The 24,002-nt window shown below is 43.0% G+C and overlaps 1 protein-coding gene across 11 annotated transcripts in view; it reads right to left on the bottom strand.

The window, feature by feature from the left end:
- EPHA5 (EPH receptor A5) overlaps positions 1-24,002 on the bottom strand; it is a 422,435-nt gene that overhangs the window by 105,008 nt on the left and 293,425 nt on the right. For all 11 annotated transcript variants that reach the window (XM_030565412.1, XM_030565416.1, XM_030565409.1 and 8 more), the window contains 6 exons: positions 21,718-21,785; positions 18,730-18,855; positions 16,944-17,129; positions 8,299-8,360; positions 5,956-6,165; positions 4,020-4,169 (listed from right to left, as the gene is read on the bottom strand). In XM_030565412.1, coding sequence (XP_030421272.1) covers positions 4,020-4,169; positions 5,956-6,165; positions 8,299-8,360; positions 16,944-17,129; positions 18,730-18,855; positions 21,718-21,785 — 802 coding nt within the window. The remainder of the gene's footprint in view (positions 1-4,019; positions 4,170-5,955; positions 6,166-8,298; positions 8,361-16,943; positions 17,130-18,729; positions 18,856-21,717; positions 21,786-24,002) is intronic.

The following is a 24,002-nucleotide window of genomic DNA, read 5'->3' as shown; positions in this document are numbered from 1 at the left end:
CCAGGCTTCTCTTTCCACTACAGTGATTATCCTGGCTTGGAGGTAGGATGGTACCCTGCATTTCTTACAATGCTGGCCTTAAAAGTAATGCAGTCCCATTAAAAGTAATACAGTGAAACCAGCTTCGGATCCTATTCATTCCGCTCTCTATGCAAGGAAACGGGAATTTGCTATTGACTGAAAATCATATGTCAGAAAAAAGCCCAACATCTAACTCATGAGACAATAAGAAAGCAGCTCAGCAGCGGAATGATGAGAAATGGTCTGGTATTCTAGTAACCAGTCACTACTCAATCATGCCTATAGTGAGAGTCATGTAGGGCCAGGTTTTCACAAAAGCTCAGCTCTCAGTTAGGCACCTAAGTAACGGGTCCAACTTTTCCAAAGCAGCTCCCTTGGAGGATAATGACGGGCACTGAACCCTCTCGAAAGCTTGTCCCCTCCTTTAGCTACATACCGAAATGGAAGCTGAGCCCTTCTGAAAATCTGTCTCCGCTTGTGGGTTCTGAGCACTTTTGAGAACGTAAGGTTAAGCGAAGCATGCAATTGTCATGAAAGGCCCTTAGTCTCTATGCCTTACCCTGCAGTCATTAATCACTTGACCGCATGCTTTTCTTTATGCAGACCCCCTGCTTGGTTCAACGTGCAGGCTGGAGTGTGTGCACAGAGTGAGGGAGGATGCACCAACTTATTTTTGAACAACTTACTAAGGCCGAAGAGGACAGCAGCACACAGCAAAATTGCTGCTGTCACTTCACAATATAAAATCATTTATTTCCCCGATGAAAATTAAATTGATATTCTATCTATCCATCACATTGATTAATTGCACCATACTATATTTTATTACATTATTTTTTAATCTTCACTGAATACTACCCCACTCCCTCCATTCACCGTGGACTGGATCAGCTCCTGGGTGTTATATCAGCATAGCACCAAGGAAGTCAATAAAGCATTGCTGATTTGCATTACCTGAGGACCTCACCCACTGTCTGACCTGCACACTGAATTCATTCCCATGCAGCTGCTCCCCACAGAGGACTGAGATCTTCATGCTTCTCCCAGAAGCCCTTGCTCACTCCCAGTCAGATGTCTCAACAGAGGCAGTGCACAATCAAAATCCAGGGTATACAGGCCCCTTAAGGGTATAACCTGGTCTGAATTACTGTTGTGAGTATGAGCTCCTTTAACATCAGGCATTCAGCGTGCTTTGTAGTCCTGAGGGAGAGCACCTAACTGAGTTAAGGCATCCGGCCGGCAGCAAGCAAGGGCTTCTGGGAGCAGCAGGCTACATACAGCCCTCTGTGTGCTGAGGGGAGCAGCTGCTGCTGTTGTCTGTGGGCTGCTTAAGACTTCTTAGTCTCTGGTAGCACCTTGTGTTTTGACCAGCTTGTGGAAGCCTGCTGTTCTTAGTGACACTCCAGCACACATGCTTCCAGCTGCCAGAGAGATACACATACTTGCTCACGGTGGGACTGATGTGACAGGCAGGCCTTGTTGTGGCTCTCTGCACATGGGTGGTTTCACCCTGACAGAGGCAGGGGCCCCGAATCTCAGGGCTGGGTCCAGGGGTTTTGCCGCCTCAAGCAGTTATTAAAAAAAAAAAAAAGTGGCAATCGCGATCTGCGGCAATTCAGCGGGAGGTCTTTCGCTCTGAGTGGGAGTGAAGGACCCTCCGCCGAATTGCAGCCGAATAGCTGAACATGCAGCCCCGCTCCGGAGTGGCCGCCCCAAGCACCTGCTTGCCAAGCTGGTGTCTGGAGCGGCCCTGCTGACTCTGGCCCCAAGTCTGCAGAGTGGTTTGAGTTACTTTAGAATAAAAAAAAGCTCTATTATACAGGCAAACTACTGCAGTAAAAGTGAAACAAGATAACCATCTTGGCCTGATGCAACTTCCATTTATTCAAGTTTCCTTGACTTAACCAGCAGTTGGATTGGTCCCTCGGATTGATATCCCTGGACTTTTCTTTGAACTCGCTGAAAACGACAGGACTTGAGTTTGCAGCATTTAAATGAAACGTTTTGCTTGCTTTAGTTTTACTCATCTCTCTCATCACAGGGATAAAATTATGGTGCTACAGCTGGCATACATTCTGCAGCAACTAAAATGTGCCAATCTGATGGTACATTGATTTAAAACACAACCTTGCAGGATATTTAGCATTCTTGGTAAACATTCAGCACCTCATAGGCCCAAGCATCTGTTCCATTATTATTATTTATTTGTATTACCCTAGTGCCTAAGAACCCAGCCATGGTCCAGGACCCTTCTGTGCTAGGTGCTGTACAAACAGAACACAAAGACAGGGCCTGCTCCAAAGACCTTACAATCTAAGTAGACTCATAGACTTTAAGGTCAGAAGGGACCATTATGATCATCTAGTCTGACCTCCTGTACAACACAGGCCACAGAATCACACCCACTCACTCCTGTATCAAACCCCTGACCTATGTCTGAGCTATTAAAGTCCTCAGCTTGTGGTTTAAAGACTTCAAGGTGCAGAGAATCCTCCAGCAAGTGACCCTTGCCCCATGCTGCAGAGGAAGGCGAAAAAAACCCCAGGGCTCTGCCAATCTGCCCTGGAGGAAAATTCCTTCCCAATCCCATATATGGCAATCAATTAAACCCTGAGCATGTGGGCACGTATAGCCCTAGCAAAGAGTGTATGGCCCTATTGTGCTAGGCATTGTCTACGTACGATGAGAGACCATCCTGATTTAGGGTAAGTCTATATTACCCGCCAGATCGGTGGGTAGTGTTCAATGTATCGGGGATCGATTTATCACATCTTGTCTAGACGGGATAAATTGATCCCTGAATCGACGCCCGTACTCCACCTTGGCAGGAGGAGTAAGCAGAGTCAACGGGGGAACTACAGCAGTCAACTCACCGCCGGGAGGGCAGCCAGGTAAGTCGAACTCAGATACTTTGATTTCAGCTACACGAATAGTGTAGCTGAAGTTGTGAATCTTAGTTTGAACCCCTGCCCCCCGCTAGTGTAGCCCAGTCCTTAGACGTCAAACTCTTCAAAGCAAACAAGACACAGGGTTGGAGGGGAAAAAGCGATGAAGTGTCATGCTCGTGGTCAATGGCACAGGCAAGAAGAGGATCTAGGTTAAGAGCCCTATCCATTACACCACATCACCTCCCTCTCTCTCAGACAGATCTCAAAAATGAAGCTATATTTAGGTAACTTTGTTTTCAGTTTTTGCTGATTTTTTCGCCCAAATTTCGGACCATTCAAGTATATGGAAATATGGATTATGTTAAGAAAATCCATTCCATGACATTAAGTAGATGTGTTTATGTTACTAATAACTTAGTCTAAGTGTAAATGTGAGCTGGCTGCTAAAGTATGGCAAGGTAGTAGAAAATACATATGCATACACATGTATATGTACTATTCATGTACAGTTCATGAAATAAACCACAGCTTACACTGCTTTTATTTTAAATACTCTCACGTTTATCTATTTGTTGCTTTTTTCCTCTCCTCTTGTCCCCCAATATTAACCTCAATATTTACCCAGAAAACCGTGAAGTTAATTTTTCGTACTGATTTTTACTCATTTTTTAATTTTTATAATAAACACGGATACATTCCCAGTAAATTTTAAATGAAATAAAAATGGAACCCAAAGGGCTTTTGCTATAGTTGACTGGATGAGTTTGTAAATGTAGCTGAAATTATGTCATTTATCAATATGCATCCTTTGGCAGACCTTCATCTTTAAACATAATACTGATGGACTCTGGCAATAACTGCATCAGCGGCACTACAACAGTCTGTCAAGGGAGACAGTCTTTACTCCGTACAGACTTACTTCTCTTTATGCAAAGCTTGTTTTGAGCTGCAGCATAAAAGGGCATTCAATAAAAGAAATTTCAGGGGGAAAGCAAAATCATTTCACTGGGCTTTTTAAAAGCAGCTCTCACTTTCAGACTGAAAGCCCTGTGCCAGTTCTGTCTCTGATAGCAAGAGACTTGTCATACAGTGGCTTTGGCAAGTACTTACATCTTGATTGGTCATCTCCCAGTAGGGTCTCTCTCCATAAGACACTACTTCCCACATCACTATCCCATAGCTCCAGACGTCGCTAGCCGAGGTGAATTTGCGGAAGGCGATGGCTTCTGGGGCTGTCCATCTGATCGGGATCTTCCCTCCCTTGTGTGAAAAAAAGAGAAGGGGGAAGGGGAGAGAAAAGCAACATTTCTTAGAGCATCAAGGGAGATTTTTTTTTTCTGTTCCTGAATGATGCTGGAAAGAGATGTAGAATTGTAAAGTAAATCTGATTGACAGCATGAGGCCCTTCTCCATATTATCTCAGCCCATAAGCATTTGGAGCTGACTACTAATTGGCTGACCTGAAGGGTTGTTGTTTAAATTCCATTTGAATGCTGGAACATGTTTAGCAGCCACATCTCCATTATGTTGCGTTGGTTGGTAGGAGGAAAAGCCAAGCACTCAAGCAATCGATACAGTGAACTTTCAAGAGTTTCTGACAGCAAATGGGGAAGGAACAAACATCTTAAAAGCTCTAGGTGACTCTGGTGTAATGTGAACTTCATGCAAATTACAGGGCAGGGAGCTGGATTTTATTTTACAGATCTTTGACCCCAATCATGCAGTTGGATCCAGGTAGGTGGGCCACTGAAATCAATAAGGTCATGAATGCAAGGTCAGCCAGTGCAAATTTGATTGCAAGACAGAGGCCTACGTAAGAGATGAGGAGGCCAGATGAGTGACAAAAACATCAATGATTCCTTCTCTCTTTGATGATTATTGATTTTTTATAATATTTCTTGCATAACTAACGTCTCCCTGCACACATCTAGGGATTTCAGGTTTAGGATTTTCTCCCTGCTTTCTAATTTTTAGATGTTTAACTTTATGCAAATTATAATAATACTTTAATGATAATATAAATCATCCCTAAGATTTTCAGGATTAAAAAGAGGATATTAGTCAGGATTTAAAGAATTGTTTTCCTTGAATTATATCAAAATAGGCCCTCCTTTGAAAGCCATTGCTCCCAGAAATGAGCCACATGCAAGGCTAGGGGATATTCAGGGAACCTCTTCAAACAATTTTTACCTCTGCAAAAACAGTAAAATTTCGGGTATATTTTTAGAAAACCTTATTCTCACAATTTTTCTTCAGTGAAGCATTATTAGTTCAAACCTTAAGCCAGTGGGGGCCAGATTCTTAGCTAATGTCACTCAGCATATCATAACTGTTTATCCCAGATGAAGATCTGGCTCCAAGAAACCCTTATATGCCTAACTAGGTTCTGATCCTCCAGTGGACAGGCAGACTCCAGTTGCCAACATTTTTCCAGGGTGAAATCTCCAGATAAGGTGGTGGCTCTGAGTTACTGGAGGGTTCTGAGCACAGATGGTGAATTTATGTTACATGCAATATGATACTTTAGTCATATGTGTAAAAAAAATTACATGTATATGTTGATGAATATGAGCTGAAGCTATGATAAGAGGATTCCATCCAACTTTCACTATTACAAAAGGTCTCATTCTCACAATGTTTCCAGTACATTTTCAGTACTGGTGGTATATATTAACATATTTGATAGATATGATGAATCCCTGCATCAGAGTTTATGGATGCCCTAGCCTGTTTGCATGAAGCTCTGTGGGATTTCTTTCAGTGGTCTGTTCTTGATTTTTGTTGCCTGGGTTCGAGCTGCCTGCCTCTAACAAATTCTGTCTCGATGAGCAAGTCTACTCTGGACCTCCTGAAACATGGGATGGGCAGCACTCTTAGCCTGTCAGTCACATGGCCAATGTAGGCACCTAAGCGAAATGACAACTGATGGACACTGAGCGCTTTTCAAAATCCGGCTCCAACTGCAAGCGTGAGCACTTCTGAAAATGCCACTTGGCCGTATCCCTCATTTCCTTTCCTTCAATGGTCCAGTATCCCCAGCACCTACCCTTGTTGTGTACGCTGCTTCAGGGTCATCTTCTAGGACTCTGGAGAGCCCGAAGTCAGACACTTTGCACACTAAATTGCTGTTGATGAGGATGTTTCTGGCAGCAAGGTCTCTATGTACGTAACCCATGTCTGACAGGTACTTCATGCCTGATGCAATGCCTCTCAGCATCCCAACCAGCTGAATGACAGTGAACTGCCCATCGTTCTTCTGCAAAGATAAGGGGGGATTTCAATCACTGTGCGCAGTGTTCTTCACACCCTAAGTTACACACATGCACAAATAACGAGTCAGGGGCAAGTCTCATGCAAAGGCAAATAGAGGAATTCATAATTAATGACCATGATGCTCCGGCCCAGAGGCTCCTGAAGGTGTCATTATTTGGAATAGTGATCTCTAAAGACTAATCTGAGACAACAGAGTTCTTAACTCATGATTAGGGAATTTCCTAATGTGACACATATAGTGTACATACCTATCTATGTAAGCAAGGTCAGAATGAATTCTCCCCTGGCAGCTAGCTAGGAAGGGGAGAGACTTCAGGAGCAAACTGTATTTACATGAACACACTGTATTTACATGAACAGTGTTGCTCAAAGTAATCAACTTTGGCCGGTGTTGAGTTACAAATCACTTTAGTACTGAATGCAGGGGTAATGAAATGCTGTTATCAATGGTGCTGTCACTATGGTATGAATAAAGGGGAGAAGAACTGTGCTTAATCTGTCCCAAATGAGGGGGTCACCCTCAGTTGAAAGGACCTCAGTAAGCCAGGGGCTCAAATGCCAGACCCCTGTGAAAGTAAGAGAGGTAAGGACTCTCCCCAAGGGTCCCCAGTCTGATTTAACCTGTTTCTCCCCACTGTTCAAAGAAAAGGTTAAATAGGCTTCATTAGGAGCCTCTTTATTACTTTAAATGCTCAATCAGAGCTGAAATCAGTTGTGGTGGGACTGTGTGTCTGCCCAGCCTGCTAAGAGCGAAAAATCACTAGGGGCTTGTCTACACTGGCACTTTACGGCACTGCAACTTTCTCGCTCAGGGGGTCAAAAAACACCCCCTGAGCGCTGCAAATGTCAGCTCTGTAGAGTGCCGGTGTAGACAGTGCCCCAGCGCTGGGTTCCTGCACCCCTCATGGAGGTGGTTTTTTTATAGTGCTGAGATAGCTCTCTCCCAGCACTGGTGCCACGACTACACAAGCCACCTTAAAGCGCTGCCACGACCAGCATTTTAACATTGGTAGTGAAGATGTGCCCTAAGAGACTGACCTGCAGAGGTCACAGTAGAGACGCAGGTAGCAATAGAAGTTGACTGGCTGACGGGCGGCCGGCAGGAGCGGCCTGTGAGAGCGGTGAGCAGGTGGCTCACGAGGCGGCCAGCAGAACAAGCAGCTTGCAGAGTGGTCTGCAGAATGAGAGGCTGGCAGGGCAGCCAGCCAGAGCAAGTGCTCAGATGGCGGAGGAAGGAAAGTGCCTTCTTCCCCGGGTGGGAGGTGAGCTCACACAGATGCACCCCTGAACCCTGGGTCCTCACTGACCAAGGAAAGCCACTGTTAGTGGGGCATGGTAAAGGGACTTTTGGTTGTATAACGCAAGAACATGAGGCAGAAGGCACTGCCTCATGCACTCTGGGGTGGGTGTCCTGCTCACAATTTTATGGTTATGAATCCTGCTAGTGTCATTTTCCCTAATTAATGTCGGGTAACTTCTCTCCTTTCATTAAAAGTTTCTTTTCTACACTCAGACTCTGTTCTTGTGAGTGGGGGGAGTATTGGTTCTCAGAGGCACCCAGGGTGGTGTGTAATTTTCCCAGGTTACTGGGTGGGGGCTCGAGCCGATTCTGTGTTGTATGGTTGAAAAGGAACCCCTAGATATTGAACCGGCCCTGGTTGCTGCTGGCTCCACCTGGCAGAAGGATTACATATGTAAAAACCCCACAGATGACTATCCCTCTGAGTCAAGGTTGTAAACAACACAGCTTACATGCAACCCCCTCCCTGCCCCCGTGTTTCTTGCCCACATGATCTAATCCTCACTACTGACAAAGTATCATCAAAACACATGTAAATCTTTACTCCACAGGGTCATTTGGAGGGTTGGTGTCAAAATGCAGTTGTGTAAAGGGAGGCATGAAAACCAGTGCTTTCTGATGCAGAGCTCCTCACAGAAAGAAAAGGGATGCTTTGCATTTTGTTGTTATTTTATTTATTTGTATTGTGGTAGATGGAGCTAGGACTTGGGGACATGTAACTCCACCAGCACTTCATAGTATTTCCCAGGGGGAATGACCTTTACAAGAGACCCCATTGTCCTCCAAGAAAAACCATCTGAGCATTTTGAATCTTACCTTTAAAAATGTGTCGAGAGAGCCATTCTCCATGTACTCTGTCACTATCATTACTGGCTTACCTGAAAAAAGGAAGATAGCAAGTTTATTAGCTGCAATTCATATAAAAGAAAACCCCCAGAGTCTGTCCACTCTGATTCTTAATGTGCACACACAGCCATGTTGAACCCATCTGTCAGTCACAAACATGTACAGATACACAGTGAGAGACAGTCCCTGCCACAAAGAGCTTCCAGTCTAATTAGACAAGATTTGCAACGGGTGAGATAAAGGAAATATTGTTATCCTCATATTAGAGATGAGGAACTGAGTCATAGCCAGGTTGGGTGATAACGTCACACAGGGATTCAGGAGAAGGGCCAGAAATTGAACCAGATTATGAATCCAGTCCAGGGCCTTAACTATCAACTCAGCTTCATCTTTTTCCTCGAGTGAGCTGAAAGCCTGTGAAACGTGCTCTGCCCAAAGGAACCCAGGTTCCATTGCACCAGATGAAACTTCCCAACCATTGTGGGGAGCTAAATAGATGGAGGAGGAGAAGAAAGCAGAGTGGCCACTCTTGCGGATGTTGAACTGTATGAGGTAACGAAGAACCTCTGCAAAGACCTACCAAAACTGGCACAAAAGGGAGGAAGTAGAACTTCCAATCACTACCCCCCAAACCCTCTCCAAGCACCAACCCAGGGCTGTGTGAAGGAATGTCATCATACACACGGATGCAAAAATATACTACATGAGGTCTAAACGTCGTGACCTCTCGTACAAATGGGCGATATTTATTCCAGGTGTCATTCCAGTGATGCTGGGGGGACAAATTTGACCAAATGGTTTGTGCTTCATCATGAAGCCTATGGAACTCATTGCCACGTGATTTTGATGCCAGGAACTTGGTGGGATTCAAAGAAGGATTAGACACTTCTATGGATAACAACAATATCCAAAGTTAAAATAGCAACTACATTTAAAAAAATACTTTGGAAGCGAATACCCTACGCTTTAGGGTTTAAACCAATCTCTAACTAGTGGAGACAGACCATCATAACTGCCTACTGAGGGTTTTTTGTTTGCTTGTTTGTTTTTTGTACCTTCTTCTGAAGTGCCAGGTGCTGCCCACTGTTAAAGATAAAATACTGAAGTAGATGGACCATGATGTGTTAGACTAGAGTAGTGTTTCCCAAACTTGGGACGCTGCTTGTGTAGGGAAAGCCCCTGGCGGGCTGGGCCGCTTTGTTTACCTCCTGCGTCTGCAGGTTTGGTCACTTTCGGATCCCACTGGCTGTGGTTCGCTGCTCCCGGCCAATGGAGGCTGCTGGAAGTGGAGGCCAGTATGGCCCTTGGCCAGCACCACTTCCCACAGCTCCCATTGGCCTGGAGCAGTGAACCGCGGCCAGTGGGAGCCGTGATCGGCTGGACCTGCAGATGCAGCAGGTAGACAAAGCTGCCTGGTCTGCCAGGGACTTTCCCTGCACAAGCAGCATCCCAAGTTTGGGAAACACTGGACTATAGGATGGACAAGCTGACACAGTACACCAGTTTCTATGTTTAAAAAGAAGTGCACCCAATTACACCCAGGAATCCTGCTGGAGTTGCAATTAGAGCCAAACTTTGGCTGTGGATGTTAGGTATACTCTCTACTGATTATGGTAACCGAAAAAGGAAGGTTTTTCTCCAGATACATGTACTGAAAATATGGCCTAATTCAGGGAGGAAGAAAAAAGACGATCCAAACAAAAGTTCAAAGAAGACTGTGGCCTCCAACAGTTGGTAGGGATAAGAATGTTTTTCCAACTCCATTTGATTAATTTTCATGCCCGAGTCATTTTAATGGTAATTATATATAATTTTTGCTCAGTTTTTATATCTAATTTCTCACTAGCTTGCTACCACGACATAGCACTAATTAGCGTGGCTTGCTCCAGGCCTTGTAAGTCAATGAAATCTTATAAAGAACATGTACATTATTTTTTATTTAAATCAATTTCCATTAACTAGCATGGAACACAGACAAAAGAGAAACCATCAATTATTTCTAAACTGCATTACAATGACTCGCGTAGAAATGATCAGCTAAAGCTGCTGCATGTCATAACATGATTATCAAGGTAACTGCCCTTAAAATAATTTTCTATTTTGCTGTTTAAGTTGATCTTAACCTTTGTATATTCCTGTCATGTTAATTGTTTGACTAATTTATGGTTTAATAATCTATGTAAATAAACATAATTATGTATTCATCAGTCAAAACGCTGAGTGCCATGCAGATACGACCCTGGAGCATTGTGGGTTTGCATTTCTTTAATTTCTCAATGAGCATTGGAGTTACCCCCTTGTATGAGTTAAAGATTTGGCAGCTGTGTTATTATTCATATTACTGTGGCAGCTCAGGGCTCTATATGAGATCAGGACCCTGTGTAAACACAGTCTCTGCCACAAAAGATCTTACAATCTAAACAAACAGGGTGAGAGGAAACAGAGGTGTGGTCACTGGATGATCAGTGGCATAACTAGGAACAGAACCCAGCTCTTTAGTACGTGAGCTATCAAACCCTTGCCACTGCCACTCCCTCAACAATGGTATTGCTATTGCCATTATAATGACATTTGGTGTTTGTCCTCTGCCAACCTTAGGTGCTTCAGGAAGGAGGGTGTGTACTGTAATCTCCGTGTGCAAGAGGGGGACGCTGAGGTATCGATAGGTGAAGTGACTTGCCCAACATCACGTAGCAAGTCTGTGACTGAACTTGGAACAGAGCTCTGTGGCCTCCCTATTCACTGGCCCCGTTCGGCTTCTTCAAGTCAAAGCTCACTATAAAACCCTAAGACTGTTTTCTGGGAGAAACTCTGACCTGGCAGGTCTGCCACCCCTGAAGTAGAATGATACATGATTACCTCTCGGGGACTGCTCTAACCACTGGTTTATAGAGCGATCCTCAATTGTCCTCTGGCCCAATTAATATTTCATTAAAGTGGGATGGCTTGAACAAGAGAGACTGAGGGAGTCTCATAACCTAATATCCCATAGTCAGAGCACTCACCACAGAGAGGGGAGACGTCTGTGAAAATCCCTTCTCCTCCTCAGGCAGAGTGGGGCATTGAAATGGATCTCCTGCAGCATCCCAAGTATGTGCCATAACCACTGGGCTAAGGGTTATGGGGGAAGCTCTGCTAAGTCCCTGTGTAAATCAGTACCACTGGTGACGTAGCAGCATCTGCTGGAAACAGCTGTAAAAACTTAACTGGATTTCTGATCTTCTCTCCTACTTCTTCTGGAGGAGTGGGGCAGCTTTTTTTGCCCAGAAGAGCAGAAGACTGTAGAGTGCTCTTTCCTCCCATTCAAGGAAGAGCTGGCAGAACACAACATCCTATAGAGGAAGTACTCAGCACCCTGCAGGACCAGGGCTGGGGTTTCTTTCTTCCAGAACTTGCTCAGGGCCTGGTATATTTCCATTCTGTTATTCTTTGAAAGGTTGTTGGTTTTTAATGTGAAAAAAAGTCAGTCCTTTAAATAAAAAGAGCCTGTGAAACTCCCCAAAGCCCCCACTGTGCATGTGTGCATGCATTACAGCAAGACGTCTCTGTGCATCATAAATGAGTAATTGAAGGTAAAAGACTCTTCAGTAATCAAATCTCTGCAGACATCACTGCATTTATGGTGTGCCCCGTTTAAGGACAGATCGCAAAGGACTGCAAAGTTGGGTCCCTTATCTCTGATATTACCAGGCAGTGTCAGAGGGAAGATAGCAGCTCAATCTGACACCACCTTGAGGAGTACTAATCAGGGTCCCAACTTCAGTCTCAATTAGAAGATTCCCTAGCACTTATGTTTCATTATCAGTGTGCTGCAAATGGAGAGTAACTGTAGAATAAATTAGCATCATACCAGACAGCATAAAACTAAAATTACAAACAGAGTGAGATTCAACAAGTGCCGGCTTTCCTGACCAACTGGTCTGATTCTTATTTGCACTCTGGCTCCTTTCTGGCAATAGGAAGGGGACTTGAAGTGGGTGTGAATGTCTTTTACTAGGGTGACCAGACAGCAAATGTGAAAAACCAGGACAGGGGGTGGGAGGTCATAGGAGCCTATATAAAAAAAACAAACCAAAATTGGGACTGTCCCTATAAAATTGAGATATCTGGTCACCCTAGTCATTTACACAAATGTCAAGCATATACTGGTAGATCAGTGAGAAGGGGCATGAATGTAGCTCAGGCCCTGATCACCTTTGTGAAGCAGACTTGTCTCTTTGTGGCTCTGAGAGACGAAGTGAGAAGTCTGCGGCAAAGTAGGGAATTGAACCCTTCAGAGAATTTTTACTGATGAGAAAGTGAGGTGCAGAGAAACGATGTGACTTATGCAAGGTCACACAGCAAGCCTTGATAGAACACAGAATGTAATGCAGGTCCTCCCAGTCCCAGGCTAACACCTTCCTCCTGCCTCCCTCACATTTGCACAGGGTAAAATGTCACTCCATTGATTTAGCTAGGCACTGACAGGATTCAGGGCCTCTCATTGACTTCCAATAGGGCTTGGGCTCCTAAATCCCTTAGGCACACCTGAAAAATCTCCCCATATTTATTATCCAGCAGTCACTCTATTTTTCAGATGACTGTGTGATAATTATGTAAACAATCCAGGACTTTGTTGCAGTTTGGTGTTTATATTTAAAGATTAGGTTTTCTTTAAAATGGAATTTTAGCCTGATAAAGATCAAGAAGGGGGTCAGTGGATACAATTTTGGATGGACTATTGAAAGAGAAGGGAAACACGGTTTTACGTTACTTAAATTTTGAATTTGTATTTAAATTAATTATTTTCCCTCCAGCCCTTGAAAATGTTGGGGTTTGGGACCCAAACAGACTTCATATATACAATTTGAACTGAAGTGAACAAACAGGCTTACGCCAAGAGTGAGTATGATGTTACCAAGGGGCAGGGGAATGTAGAAAGCAACAGGTGATCCAGAATTTATTAGATTAATCAGAGCTACTTCTTTCAGGATTCTCTCTCTTCTTAAAGAAGCAGACTCTTAACATAGGGCAGGGCAACTCTGGTTTTTTTAGTCTGAAGCTTGATTACATGTGAGCCAAGGGCACTGAATTAAAAACTATGCCTGTAAAATAGTCCACTCTCTCCTGAATAGTTTCAGGAATAGTGGCAAGGAAAAGGCATATCCAGAAAGGACCTTTGCTAAGGCCTTAATACAAGTGGAGGCAGTTCACAATGGACCAGAAGCCCAAGGGACTCAGCGGCTGAAGTGCAGTACCAGTGACAGCTCTTATCCACCCATGCAGATCAGCTTCAGACAGAACACAGCAACAGAAATAGACCAAGATCTGCTAACTCTTCTAAAGCAATTTTTAAACACATTTTTTAAAAGCAATTTTTAGTTCAGACAACTTCTTTTCTAGGCTCTATGGCATACGAAGGGATGCTATTTATTGTATGGTATGCATCAGTGTCAGAAGCAAACAAGACTAAGTTAAAGAAGTTATGGGGGGGAGTGGGCAGGGCAAGTATTTTCTGCTTCTTTAGTTTTGATTTTCTTTCTCTCGTATGAATTATAATATATGATGTAACTGATATAAGTACCATAGAGATGGAGGCGATAGATCTGCAGTCAGGAGATTGGTGAAAACATGATAACTTGCCTATGACTGCATTATCTGTCCCCCAATCCCTCTCCCTGAGATTTAATCTCACATCCAATCCCCTGAGCAGCTTCAAGGATTTGAAGTAAATGGAAGACTTGTGCAGATTTCAATGAGTTTGGGTCAGACCCTCAAACAGCATTGCTCTAAGAAAAATCAACCTTCCTTCTCTAAATGTGGAATTCTGACTCATGAGTAACACCTATCCAAGGCCCAGGATGCACAAGACTCGGGCCTGGATCAGACAAAAAAAAGGTCACAGTTTGATTTAGTTGGGGATTGGTCCTACTTTGAGCAGGGGGTTGGACTAGATGACCTCCTGAGGTTCCTTCCAACCCTGTGTTTCTATGATTCTATGATTAAAGTCCAATATTACTCACTCTTGTAGGGCTGGACATAGGAGTTTTCCACCAAGAACCATAGAAGAGTCATAGCAATCATATGACCTGGCAGATTGTGCATTGGCCTGAGACTGTTGTTCTGTTCCCAACTTGGTCAGTGACTTTGGGCTAGCCACTTTAATGGCTCTCTGCCTCAGCTTCCCCATTTGTAACAATGATACTGACCTCCTTTGTAAAGTACTTTGAGATGTACTGACGAAAGTGCTAAATAAGAGCTAGGTAATCTCATCATGTTGGTTTTATGCCTAGAAAGGCTATGTAAGGCTAACGCTGAGAGTGTTTGATGTTCCCTTGCTCTGAGTTCTGTACTGTTGAACTCCTGGTACCTAAGGCACAAGGCTCCTCATCCCAGACTCATACTGATAAAACCTCTACGCTACACCTCACAACCATGTATTCCATAGTTAGTCGGATAGAATTGTTCATTGGATTTTACCTGTTAAGTGACATATTTTAAAGTTACCTTTCATTGCACTAGTTATATACTTCGTAAATATTAAAATAAAGAATAGTAAAAAAATGGTGCCTACTAACTAAATTTTTCTATAGGCAAAACTCCGAAATGGAATGGGCAAATTCGGAGGGTTAGGTTAAATACCCAACTACCTGATTTGCACATGCAAGTGCAGGCTGTGTGTACTGGCAAAGCCATAGAGTATTTTTCATTATTTTATTTTTTTCCTAAATCTTTTAGGAAATTAAATCTAGTACAAACACAATAAAAAGAGTCAACGACAAACAAACATCACTTCTCAAAATACTGCAGATAATGTAGATCAGCAAAGACAAAGTGAGCGGCTGGAACTTTTTATGGGCTTTTGTTTTGCAAATCCCAATTAAAATACCTCATTGCTTTAAATAAAAGGAATCATAACATTTGCGAAGCTGTCTCTGGCGACTGTGGGGTATCATGTGAAGTTTACCAAATACCAATAAAGTTGATATTTAAATGGTTCCAACCAATCTTTGAAGTTAACCCTCATTAAGGTGGGTAGACTAAAGTGGGTATTTCTCAGCTGAAGATTTTTTTGTTCTCCAATGCTGAGTTAAAACTAAATTGGCTAATATTGTTAAGGCCCTTTGCAACAAAAAAAGGCTAGAAATAGCTTCCTTTAATGAAGCTCAATTTTTGCTGGAAACTGCCAAAAAATCCTGCAAATGATTAAAACTGGATATCTGACTCCCCACCCCCTACTATTGTAAATCTGCAAAGCGCCAGATAAAGCTGGTTTACCTCAGCTGGGGGATCTGGCTCAACATCTTTAACCCTATAATCTCAGTTTTGTTCAAAAACTTCGTTTGCACTTGAAAATTTCCACGCTTATTTTCAGACCAGAAACAATTTGTCTGAAACAAACCATTCAAGCTGTTTTGGAGTGAAAAGACAATAAAAACTTAACATCTTTCTGATATTTGCAAAAGACAAACAAGCACAACCCTTTTGTGTGTCTCTACAGCTCCCATATGGGCTGGTTGTACAAGCTCAGAGGTCTCATCCATTCAGTCCATCTTAAAATCTAGAGTCTGGAACAAAACTGGTTTGAAGAAATTATTTAAGGTTTTGCTAACCCACCTGTTAGACTCCAGGGGCATTGGTACCGGGATATGTAGTCAATGATTTGACAGTTAACCTTTCCCCAGGAACCCCACACACTCCCGCTCCCAGCAAGGGGGATTTCTATTACTCTTGGCACTGCGAGCAGTTCTAGAGGAAGCTTGTGTTGCAGTATATCTGCATTGCAATCAGAGGTGTGACTGCAGCATGTGTAGACACACCTGAGCTAGCTTTGATGGCACTAGCTTGAGTAACAATAGCAGGGAAGCCGAGTGGTAGCATAGGTTGTACAAGACCACCTGGGACTCTGGATATGTTTTCAAGTGACCAGTCTGTGCTGCTGCTCATGCTGCCACAGCTCCAGTGCTACGGTTCTGATTATAATGTAGATATGCCATTAGTTAAGGTTATTCATAGTCCTACCCTGTTCAGATGTGCTTCTGTCCCACTGCCCTGCTACCAGAGTTCCTACTGGCACCTTTTAACCCCAGTAAAGGGGCCACTCCATGCAACAAACATAAGTCTACTCACAGCATTGCAGACTGGGAACTTGCTGCATTATTTAACTGCATCACAACAGAGCGGGAGGAAGGAAGGGAGAGGTGCAGCATGGCACCAGCCCATAGTGTTCTGGGTAACCCAGCTAATCCAGTCATGACAACTTCACAGAAACACTACAACTTAGAAGACTTGTGTTCTTTTCCCAGCTCTGGTCACTAATTGGCTGGATGACCTTGGGCAAGTCACTTCACCTCCTTATGCTTTGTCTTGTCTGAATAGCTTGCAAACTCTTCAGGATAGGAAGTACCTCTCATTGTGTGTGTACGGTACTTAACACAATGGGAGCACATTGTGCATTTTTTAGTTTGCAGTTAGAGTAACTACAATGTTCCTTCCTGGCTGTTTTTGTGAGAGATGACAAGTTTAGCAACCTTCACTTGAAAGTTGAACAAGTTCTCCTGACTCCCGGGCATTATAAGGAATATCAACCTATTTGCTTCATCAATGAGCAGACGTCTACAGCAGCAGGTACGTACTTTTTGTGACAACTCCTTCCAAGTGAATGATATTGGGATGGTCGAACTGTCCCATGATGCTTGCTTCCCCCAGGAAATCTCGTCTTTGCTTTTCAGTGTAGCCCACTTTGAGGGTTTTTATGGCTACTGGAAACTCGCGTTTTCCAGGCAGTTTCAGACGCCCACTACAAACTTCTCCAAATTCCCCTGAAGAGAACAAAGTAAATAATTATTGTATGTCTGAAAAGCACCTTGCAAGTTTGTGGACATTTCAGTACATTGGAACAGTAAATTATGATTAATGATAAACAAGGATGACATAGTAAAACCAGAAGAGACAACTACAATGATCTAGTCTGACTGCCTGTGTAACACAAGCCATGGAATTCCATGCACTCAAGATTGTTATAGAGGCCAGAATCTTGTGGATGAACATGAGTATATCTTTTAGGAAGACACCCAGCCTCGTTTTACAGACTCCAAGTGATGGAAAATCTACCATATTCCTAGGTAAGTTGTTCCAATGGTTAATGATCCTCACACTTGAAAAACTGCCTCATTTCCAAATTGAATTTTCCTAACTTCAACTTCCAGCCATCGGATCAAGTTATGCCTTTGTCTGTTGGATTAAAGAACCCTCCAGTATCAGACATTACTGGAATAAATTGCCTAGGGCGGTTGTGGACTCTCCATCATTGAAGATTTTTAAGAGCAGGTTGGACAAACACCCGTCAGGGATGATCTAGATAATATTTAGTCCTGACAGGAATGCAGGGAACTGGACTAGATGACCTCTCAAAGTCCCTTCCAGCCCTAAGATTCTATGATCTATGATCATCCTGTGTAGGTAATTAGAGACCATGATCAAGTCACCTCTGAATCCTGTCTCTGGTAAGTTAAATAGACAGAGCTCCTTTAGTTTTCATTATAAGGTGTGAGACAAGGCAGTTGAAGTCAGATAATATCTTTTAACGGACCAACTTCTGTTGGTGGAAAGTACAGCTTTAGTGCTACATTGAGATCTTCAGGTCTGGGGAAGGAAATCAGAACGTCTGAGCTAAATACAACTTGGAATAGATTGTTAAGCATAAGGGGTAACATGTTATAGGTGGTCACCTGAAAGGAAGTGGACAATTGAGGGTTAGATTGTTATATAGAAAAGGTTTGAAGTGGGCAGTTAAGGACAGTGGGCAGTCTGGTGTGTTACAAATTGTTGTCATGAGACATAAAAACAGTGTCCCTGTTAAGTCCATGGGCTTTGGTGTCTAGTAAAGTTATGAAATTAAGTTCCCAAGCCTGTCTTTTTGAGGTATTGTGCAGGTTTCCTTTGAAGATGTATACTGAAATACAAGATATGGAGATCTGTGAAAAGTGTTTGCCCATGGGTGATAGGGCATCTTCGTCTTTTTAATCACTATGCTCTCAGATGAACTCACATAAAAAATGATAGAAAAAAACCCAAACACCTCACCTATCTTGTCTCTCTCAGATCCTGGGATCAACATGCCTAAAGCAATGCGGCAAACAACATGGAAAGTGTGTTTTCTGCACCACAATTCATTCTCAAAGTTCTTCTCTGAACCCGTTCCCATTTTTCAACAACCTTGTTAAAGTGTGGACCTCAAAACTGGACATGGTATTCCAATAGTGGTCTCGCAAGCACTGTACACTAAGGTAACCACTCACAATGGGCATACACAATACAAATATTTGACTGGCCCGTTCTGTGATTTTGAACAGCAATGTGATAAGCTCCTCCAGGATGTTAATGGCAGTTAGAAGATGGTGATTAAAGATAGCTCCATACCGGCTCCGATAACTCTTTCAATTGTTATACATGAAGCTTCAATTTCCTTGGCAAATTCATGGACGGCTTGATTGGGGTCTTCATAGGTATGTGGGTCAATGTAAGTCCTTAATCCGGGCAATTTAACTGTAAACATAAATTAAAATTTAAATGGCACATGTAATGATGGGTGAGGATAATACTAAGTTTGTCTCTTGTGCCAAATTTACTCGCACTGGAGAACACTGTCGAGGAAAACCAATTTTCATGCAAAAATTAATAGCTGGACACTTTTTTAATACTTTGTATCTTGAAATGCAAGGCAGGTTCACACTGCTGGAAAAATGTTACATTGTATTATTCAAGAAGAATATGGTGCACACGTAACTTTCCTTACTACATTCAAAACCACTGGGGTGGTGTTCAGCTAAAATCATACGCAGACTTATAGGCTATATAAGTGCTGACTGGAGATGTATAAATATCTTCTGTCTGTGTGTTCCATTCTATGCATCCGAAGAAGTGAGCTGTAGCTCACGAAAGCTCATGCTGAAATAAATTTGTTACTCTCTAAGGTGCCACAAGTACTCCTGTTCTTTTTGCGGATACAGACAAACACGGCTGCTACTCTGAAACCAGTGGTTAGAGAGTTAGCCTGGGTTAGTAGATCTGGGTTCAGTTCTCTGCACCGCCACAGACCCTTGTGTGGCTTGGGCCAGTTATGTAGGTCCAGATTTTTAAAGAGACAAGGAGGGTGAGGTAATATCTTTTATTGGAGCACCTTCTGTTGGTGAGAGAGACGCTTTCAAGGTTTTACAGAGCTCTTCGGGTCTTCTCCCACACCTGAGGAGAGCTCTGTGTGAGCTCAAAAGCTGGTCTCTCTCACCAACAGAAGTTGGTCCAATAAAAGATATGACCTCACCCTCCTTGCCTCTCTAATATCCTGGGACCAACACAGGTACAGAAACACTGCATACAACAGATTTTTGAAGGTATTTAGGCACTGCTGCACTCAGTGTGGCAAAATCTACCAATTTAGGAGCCTAACTCTATTTTCAAAAGGGGTTTAGACCTTCAGGAGCCACCATTCTGTTGACAGTCTATGCAATTTAGACTCCTAAGTGCTTAAATCACTTTTGAAACATGAGATGTGGGTTCCTAAATCCATTAGGTATTGCAACGCTGAGCACATCAAAGCTTAATTACCTTCACAAAACTGGATCTTATTCTCAGAGCCCCATCTGTAAAACTTGATAATCCTGCCCCACCTCACAGGTATGTTATGACTAAACTCTGTGAGGTGCTCATTGTTACGGAATAAGGATCATAGAGAGAAGACAGCCTAGGTGGACAACCCAGCCAGGGGAAAGGCGGACTGAATGTGAAAGACCAGCAAGGAAGAAATACGAAGGACCAGATTTTCAGAAGAGCTCAATTCCCATTTAGACACATGGGGGAGGTTTTTTCCAAGTGATTTGTGTGCCTAATCTTTGAAAATCTCCTCTCTAATTGAGAACAACAGGAGTTGCTGTGTGCTGAGTCTGTTTGAAAATCTTGCCCAGACAAACCATCACCCTCATGCTTTGGAGCTGCAATGAATTATACCAGGGGTAGGCAACCTATGGCATGTGTGCCTAAGGTGGCATGCAAGCTGATTTTCAGTGGCACTCACACTGCCACCGGACCAGGACGCTCTGCATTTTAATTTAATTTTAAATTAAGCTTCTTAAACATTTTAAAAACCGTATTTACTTTACATATAACAATAGTTTAGTTATATATTATAGACTTGTAAAAAGATATCTTCTAAAAACATTAAAATGTGTTATTGACACGTGAAACCTTAAATTAGAGTGTTTAAACGAAGACTTGGCACACCACTTCTGAAAGGTTGCCGACCCCTGAATTATACCTCTCACCTAATCAACTAACTACATTAGTTCAAATAGCATTATCATGAATTAAAAACTGCCCAGATCACATGTTTGCAATACAACACATCTTCAGGGTTGCACTCCTATGTAATAAATAATAATAATAAATAATAATAATAATAGGCTTTTTCCATGGGACTCAGGAGCGGGAAGGTACTTTCACAAGAATTATTGTTACTTTTATTGTAAGTTTGTTTTGAGAAGCATTAAAGCTACTGGCAGAGTAAGTACTCATCAGTTTGAGTAAGAGGTTCACAATGCAGGCCTTGAATTGATTGGCTTCCTGCTGTCTGCATTAAATAGCAGGGATAGAGATTTGAATATACTCTAGTGCAGACAAGGTAAAAATGCTTTGGATAAGTAACACCCCGCTCTTATATAGAAGTGCTTGTCATCTATAGATCCTACAGCACTTTACAAAAGTTTTGTAAAATCAGACCCTAGATTTATAGAAGGGCTATAGTAGTACTTCACACGTTCAAGTCCACCTACAATTGTTAACTAACTAATTCTCACAACACCCTAGTGCAGAAGAGAAGAGAAGTATTATACAGCTGAGGAAACTGAGGAAGAGAGCTGAGGTGGACTAAGTCCACATTGTTAGCAAAGAGAAAAATCTTCAGGTTCCAAAGGTTGTGCTCATTCATGCAAACTACAAAAGTGTCTGGCTGCAATGGATTAACCGAGGAAGATTAAAATTACGTGAATCATAGAGGAATGCAATAAAATTGTTGAGATATTACAGACTAAAATGGTAAGTTACAATTAAATCACTCATTTGGGCCTCAGTCTTGCAAAGACTTATGCACATGCTTAACTTTACATGCGAGCACTCCCACTGAAGTCGATGGGACTATTTTATGCATAAAGTTAACCATGTTCTTAAGTCTTTGCAGGATTGGGATCTTATTGCATAAGAGAATCAACTGATCTCTTTTCCTACTGGATACCAACTGACCATCTGCTGAAGAAATCTCGATTGTTATTCATTATTTGTTGTAGTAGTAGTATCGTGCAAAGCCAGAAATAGAAGCTGAGCCACAAATACATATACGTATTTTAAGTCTTCACTTACTATGACCATTATGAAAATGCATCTTTTCTTCTTCTGGATCTTGTTTAGCTTTGCTGTATCCACATCGCCTGGAACAGAATAAGCTTTGATCAGTCAGATATAAAAAATCATTTCATTAAGTCAATCATATGAAGCACAAGAACCCAGAACAGATTCACAGGGAGCCAATATACCTATGTCTTGCTGCCAGTGTTATGTCATCAAAATATTCCCCTTTGTCTTTTATTTATTGAGAAGGAGGTTATTTGAATTTGTCAGAAGGACATTCCCTGGCTCTTATTGGCAGTAGATCTCAAAATGCTTCACAAAGGAGAGCAGCGTCACTATATCCATTCCACAGATGGGGAAACCGAGGCACAGAGTGATGAAATGATTTGCCCAGGGTGACCCAGCAGGCCAGTGGCAGAGACAGGAATAGAACGTTATTCTCCTGAGTCTCAACGCTATGCACTAGCCATTAGGCAACACTGCCTCCATCTACATGGCCCACTGACTTTCAGTTGGAAGTGTGCTCCTAAAACCTTTGGCTTTTTTTTTTAAATCCCAGCCAAAGATATTGTTAGTTTTGCTATTATTAAAAATAAAGGGATGAGGAGGAACAGGGAAAGACAACTGACAGGAATGTAATAAAACACAACAAACCTAGTTAGCATTTATACAGCACTTTTAGATCTCAAACTCTTTACAAGGGAAACCAGCTGCCATTATCTCCATCTTACAGATAGGCCAAAAGGAGGGAGCATAAAGGGAATGGGACTTGTCCAGAAAAACCTCACAACCTTCACAGATGGTTCATGCGTGCCAAGGATGTAGTGTGCTTTCTGGGCAGCTCCAGCCTTTATGCATGGGCGCCATCATACATGCATTCCCCTCTTGCTTGTTAATCACCTTACCTGCCCAGATCTTGAGATAAGTGTTTAGCTGCTTCTGCCTCGGCATGACCATCACTTGCTTGTGCTGCTCCCCCTCCCTCTAGCAGGTGTTAGTGCATTAAGATTAGGCGGATACCTAAGCTGCTCCCAATATGAAGATGTAATCAGTGGAGCACAACATGGGCACAAGGGGGCACGGTGGACGGCAGGATGTATTCTGCACATACCGTATCTAGATGGTACCAGAATTTTTCAAACTCATCACTTATGGACCAAGGATCTGATCCCATGTGGGTGGATCCTCCCTATACAAATCTGCCTGTAAGGTGGAGTACAGGCTGCAGGAAGAAGGAAGGCTACAGGTACAAGGCCAGCATGCTTACCACAGTTGTAGCACCTCTGGCAGGCACCCTGGGTCTCAAACTCACATGGGAGCCTAGCAAAAACTTTACCCTCTGTACCACTGTACTGCAAGGTTTGATGAGGGAACCACAGCTAGCACCCCACTGCCAAAGGCTCCCCCTCTGACTCAGCAGAGTCAGGTGACTAGCAATGGACTGCTGATTGGACACCACCAGCTATAAAGCTTCCTGTTCCTTTCCCACCCCTTGTCTGAACAACTAGTTGCTAGCCTGGTCTGCTGATGCCGCCTAGACTGCTGAGACCAAGTTCCTGTCTCCTTGCCTGGTTCTCGCTCCTGTTTCCTTGCTCTCCAGTTACTGGCCTTGGCTTTGATCCTTGGTGTGACTTCGGGCACCCGTTTAACCCTCACGCATGGCTTCTGACTCTGCCTTCAGCTGTGGCCTGTGGCCTGACTCCTGACCCTGACTCTACTTTAGGCTCTGACCTCTAGGTCAGACCATCCATGTTCTGTGCCCTGACAACCTTTGTAAATGGTTCTTAATAAACAGACAGTTTAGCTTTAGAAACATGGAGTCCTGCTATCATCCAGCACACGACACATGAAACATGGTGGCAGCAGTCAGTCTAGTGCAGGGGTATGCAACCTATGGCACATATGATTTTCAGTGGCACTCACACTGTCCGGGTCCTGGCCAGCGGTCTAGAGGGCTCTGCATTTTAATTTAATTTTAAATGAAGCTTCTTAAACATTTTAAAAACCTTCTTTACTTTACATACAACAATAGTTTAGTTATATATTATAGACTTATAGAAAGAGACCTTCTAAAAATGTTTAAATGTATTACTGGCACGTGAAACCTTAACTTAGAGTGAATAAATGAAGACTCAGCACATCACTTCTGAAAGGTTGCTGACCTGTGAGACCCATAGTGAGATTAACAGGCCAATAAACCAGCACTCAGAGCAAGGCAGGAGCTGTGAAACACACCTCGTCCATGTGGTGTCCCACAGAAGTCAATCTACATGGTTATCAGGGTCCAAGCCACAGAC

Source organism: Gopherus evgoodei, chromosome 5 (genome assembly GCF_007399415.2).
Source record: "Gopherus evgoodei ecotype Sinaloan lineage chromosome 5, rGopEvg1_v1.p, whole genome shotgun sequence".
Taxonomy (NCBI): Eukaryota; Metazoa; Chordata; order Testudines; family Testudinidae; genus Gopherus; species Gopherus evgoodei.
Note: the sequence above shows the minus strand (reverse complement) of the source record. Positions and strands in the feature narration are given on the sequence as shown.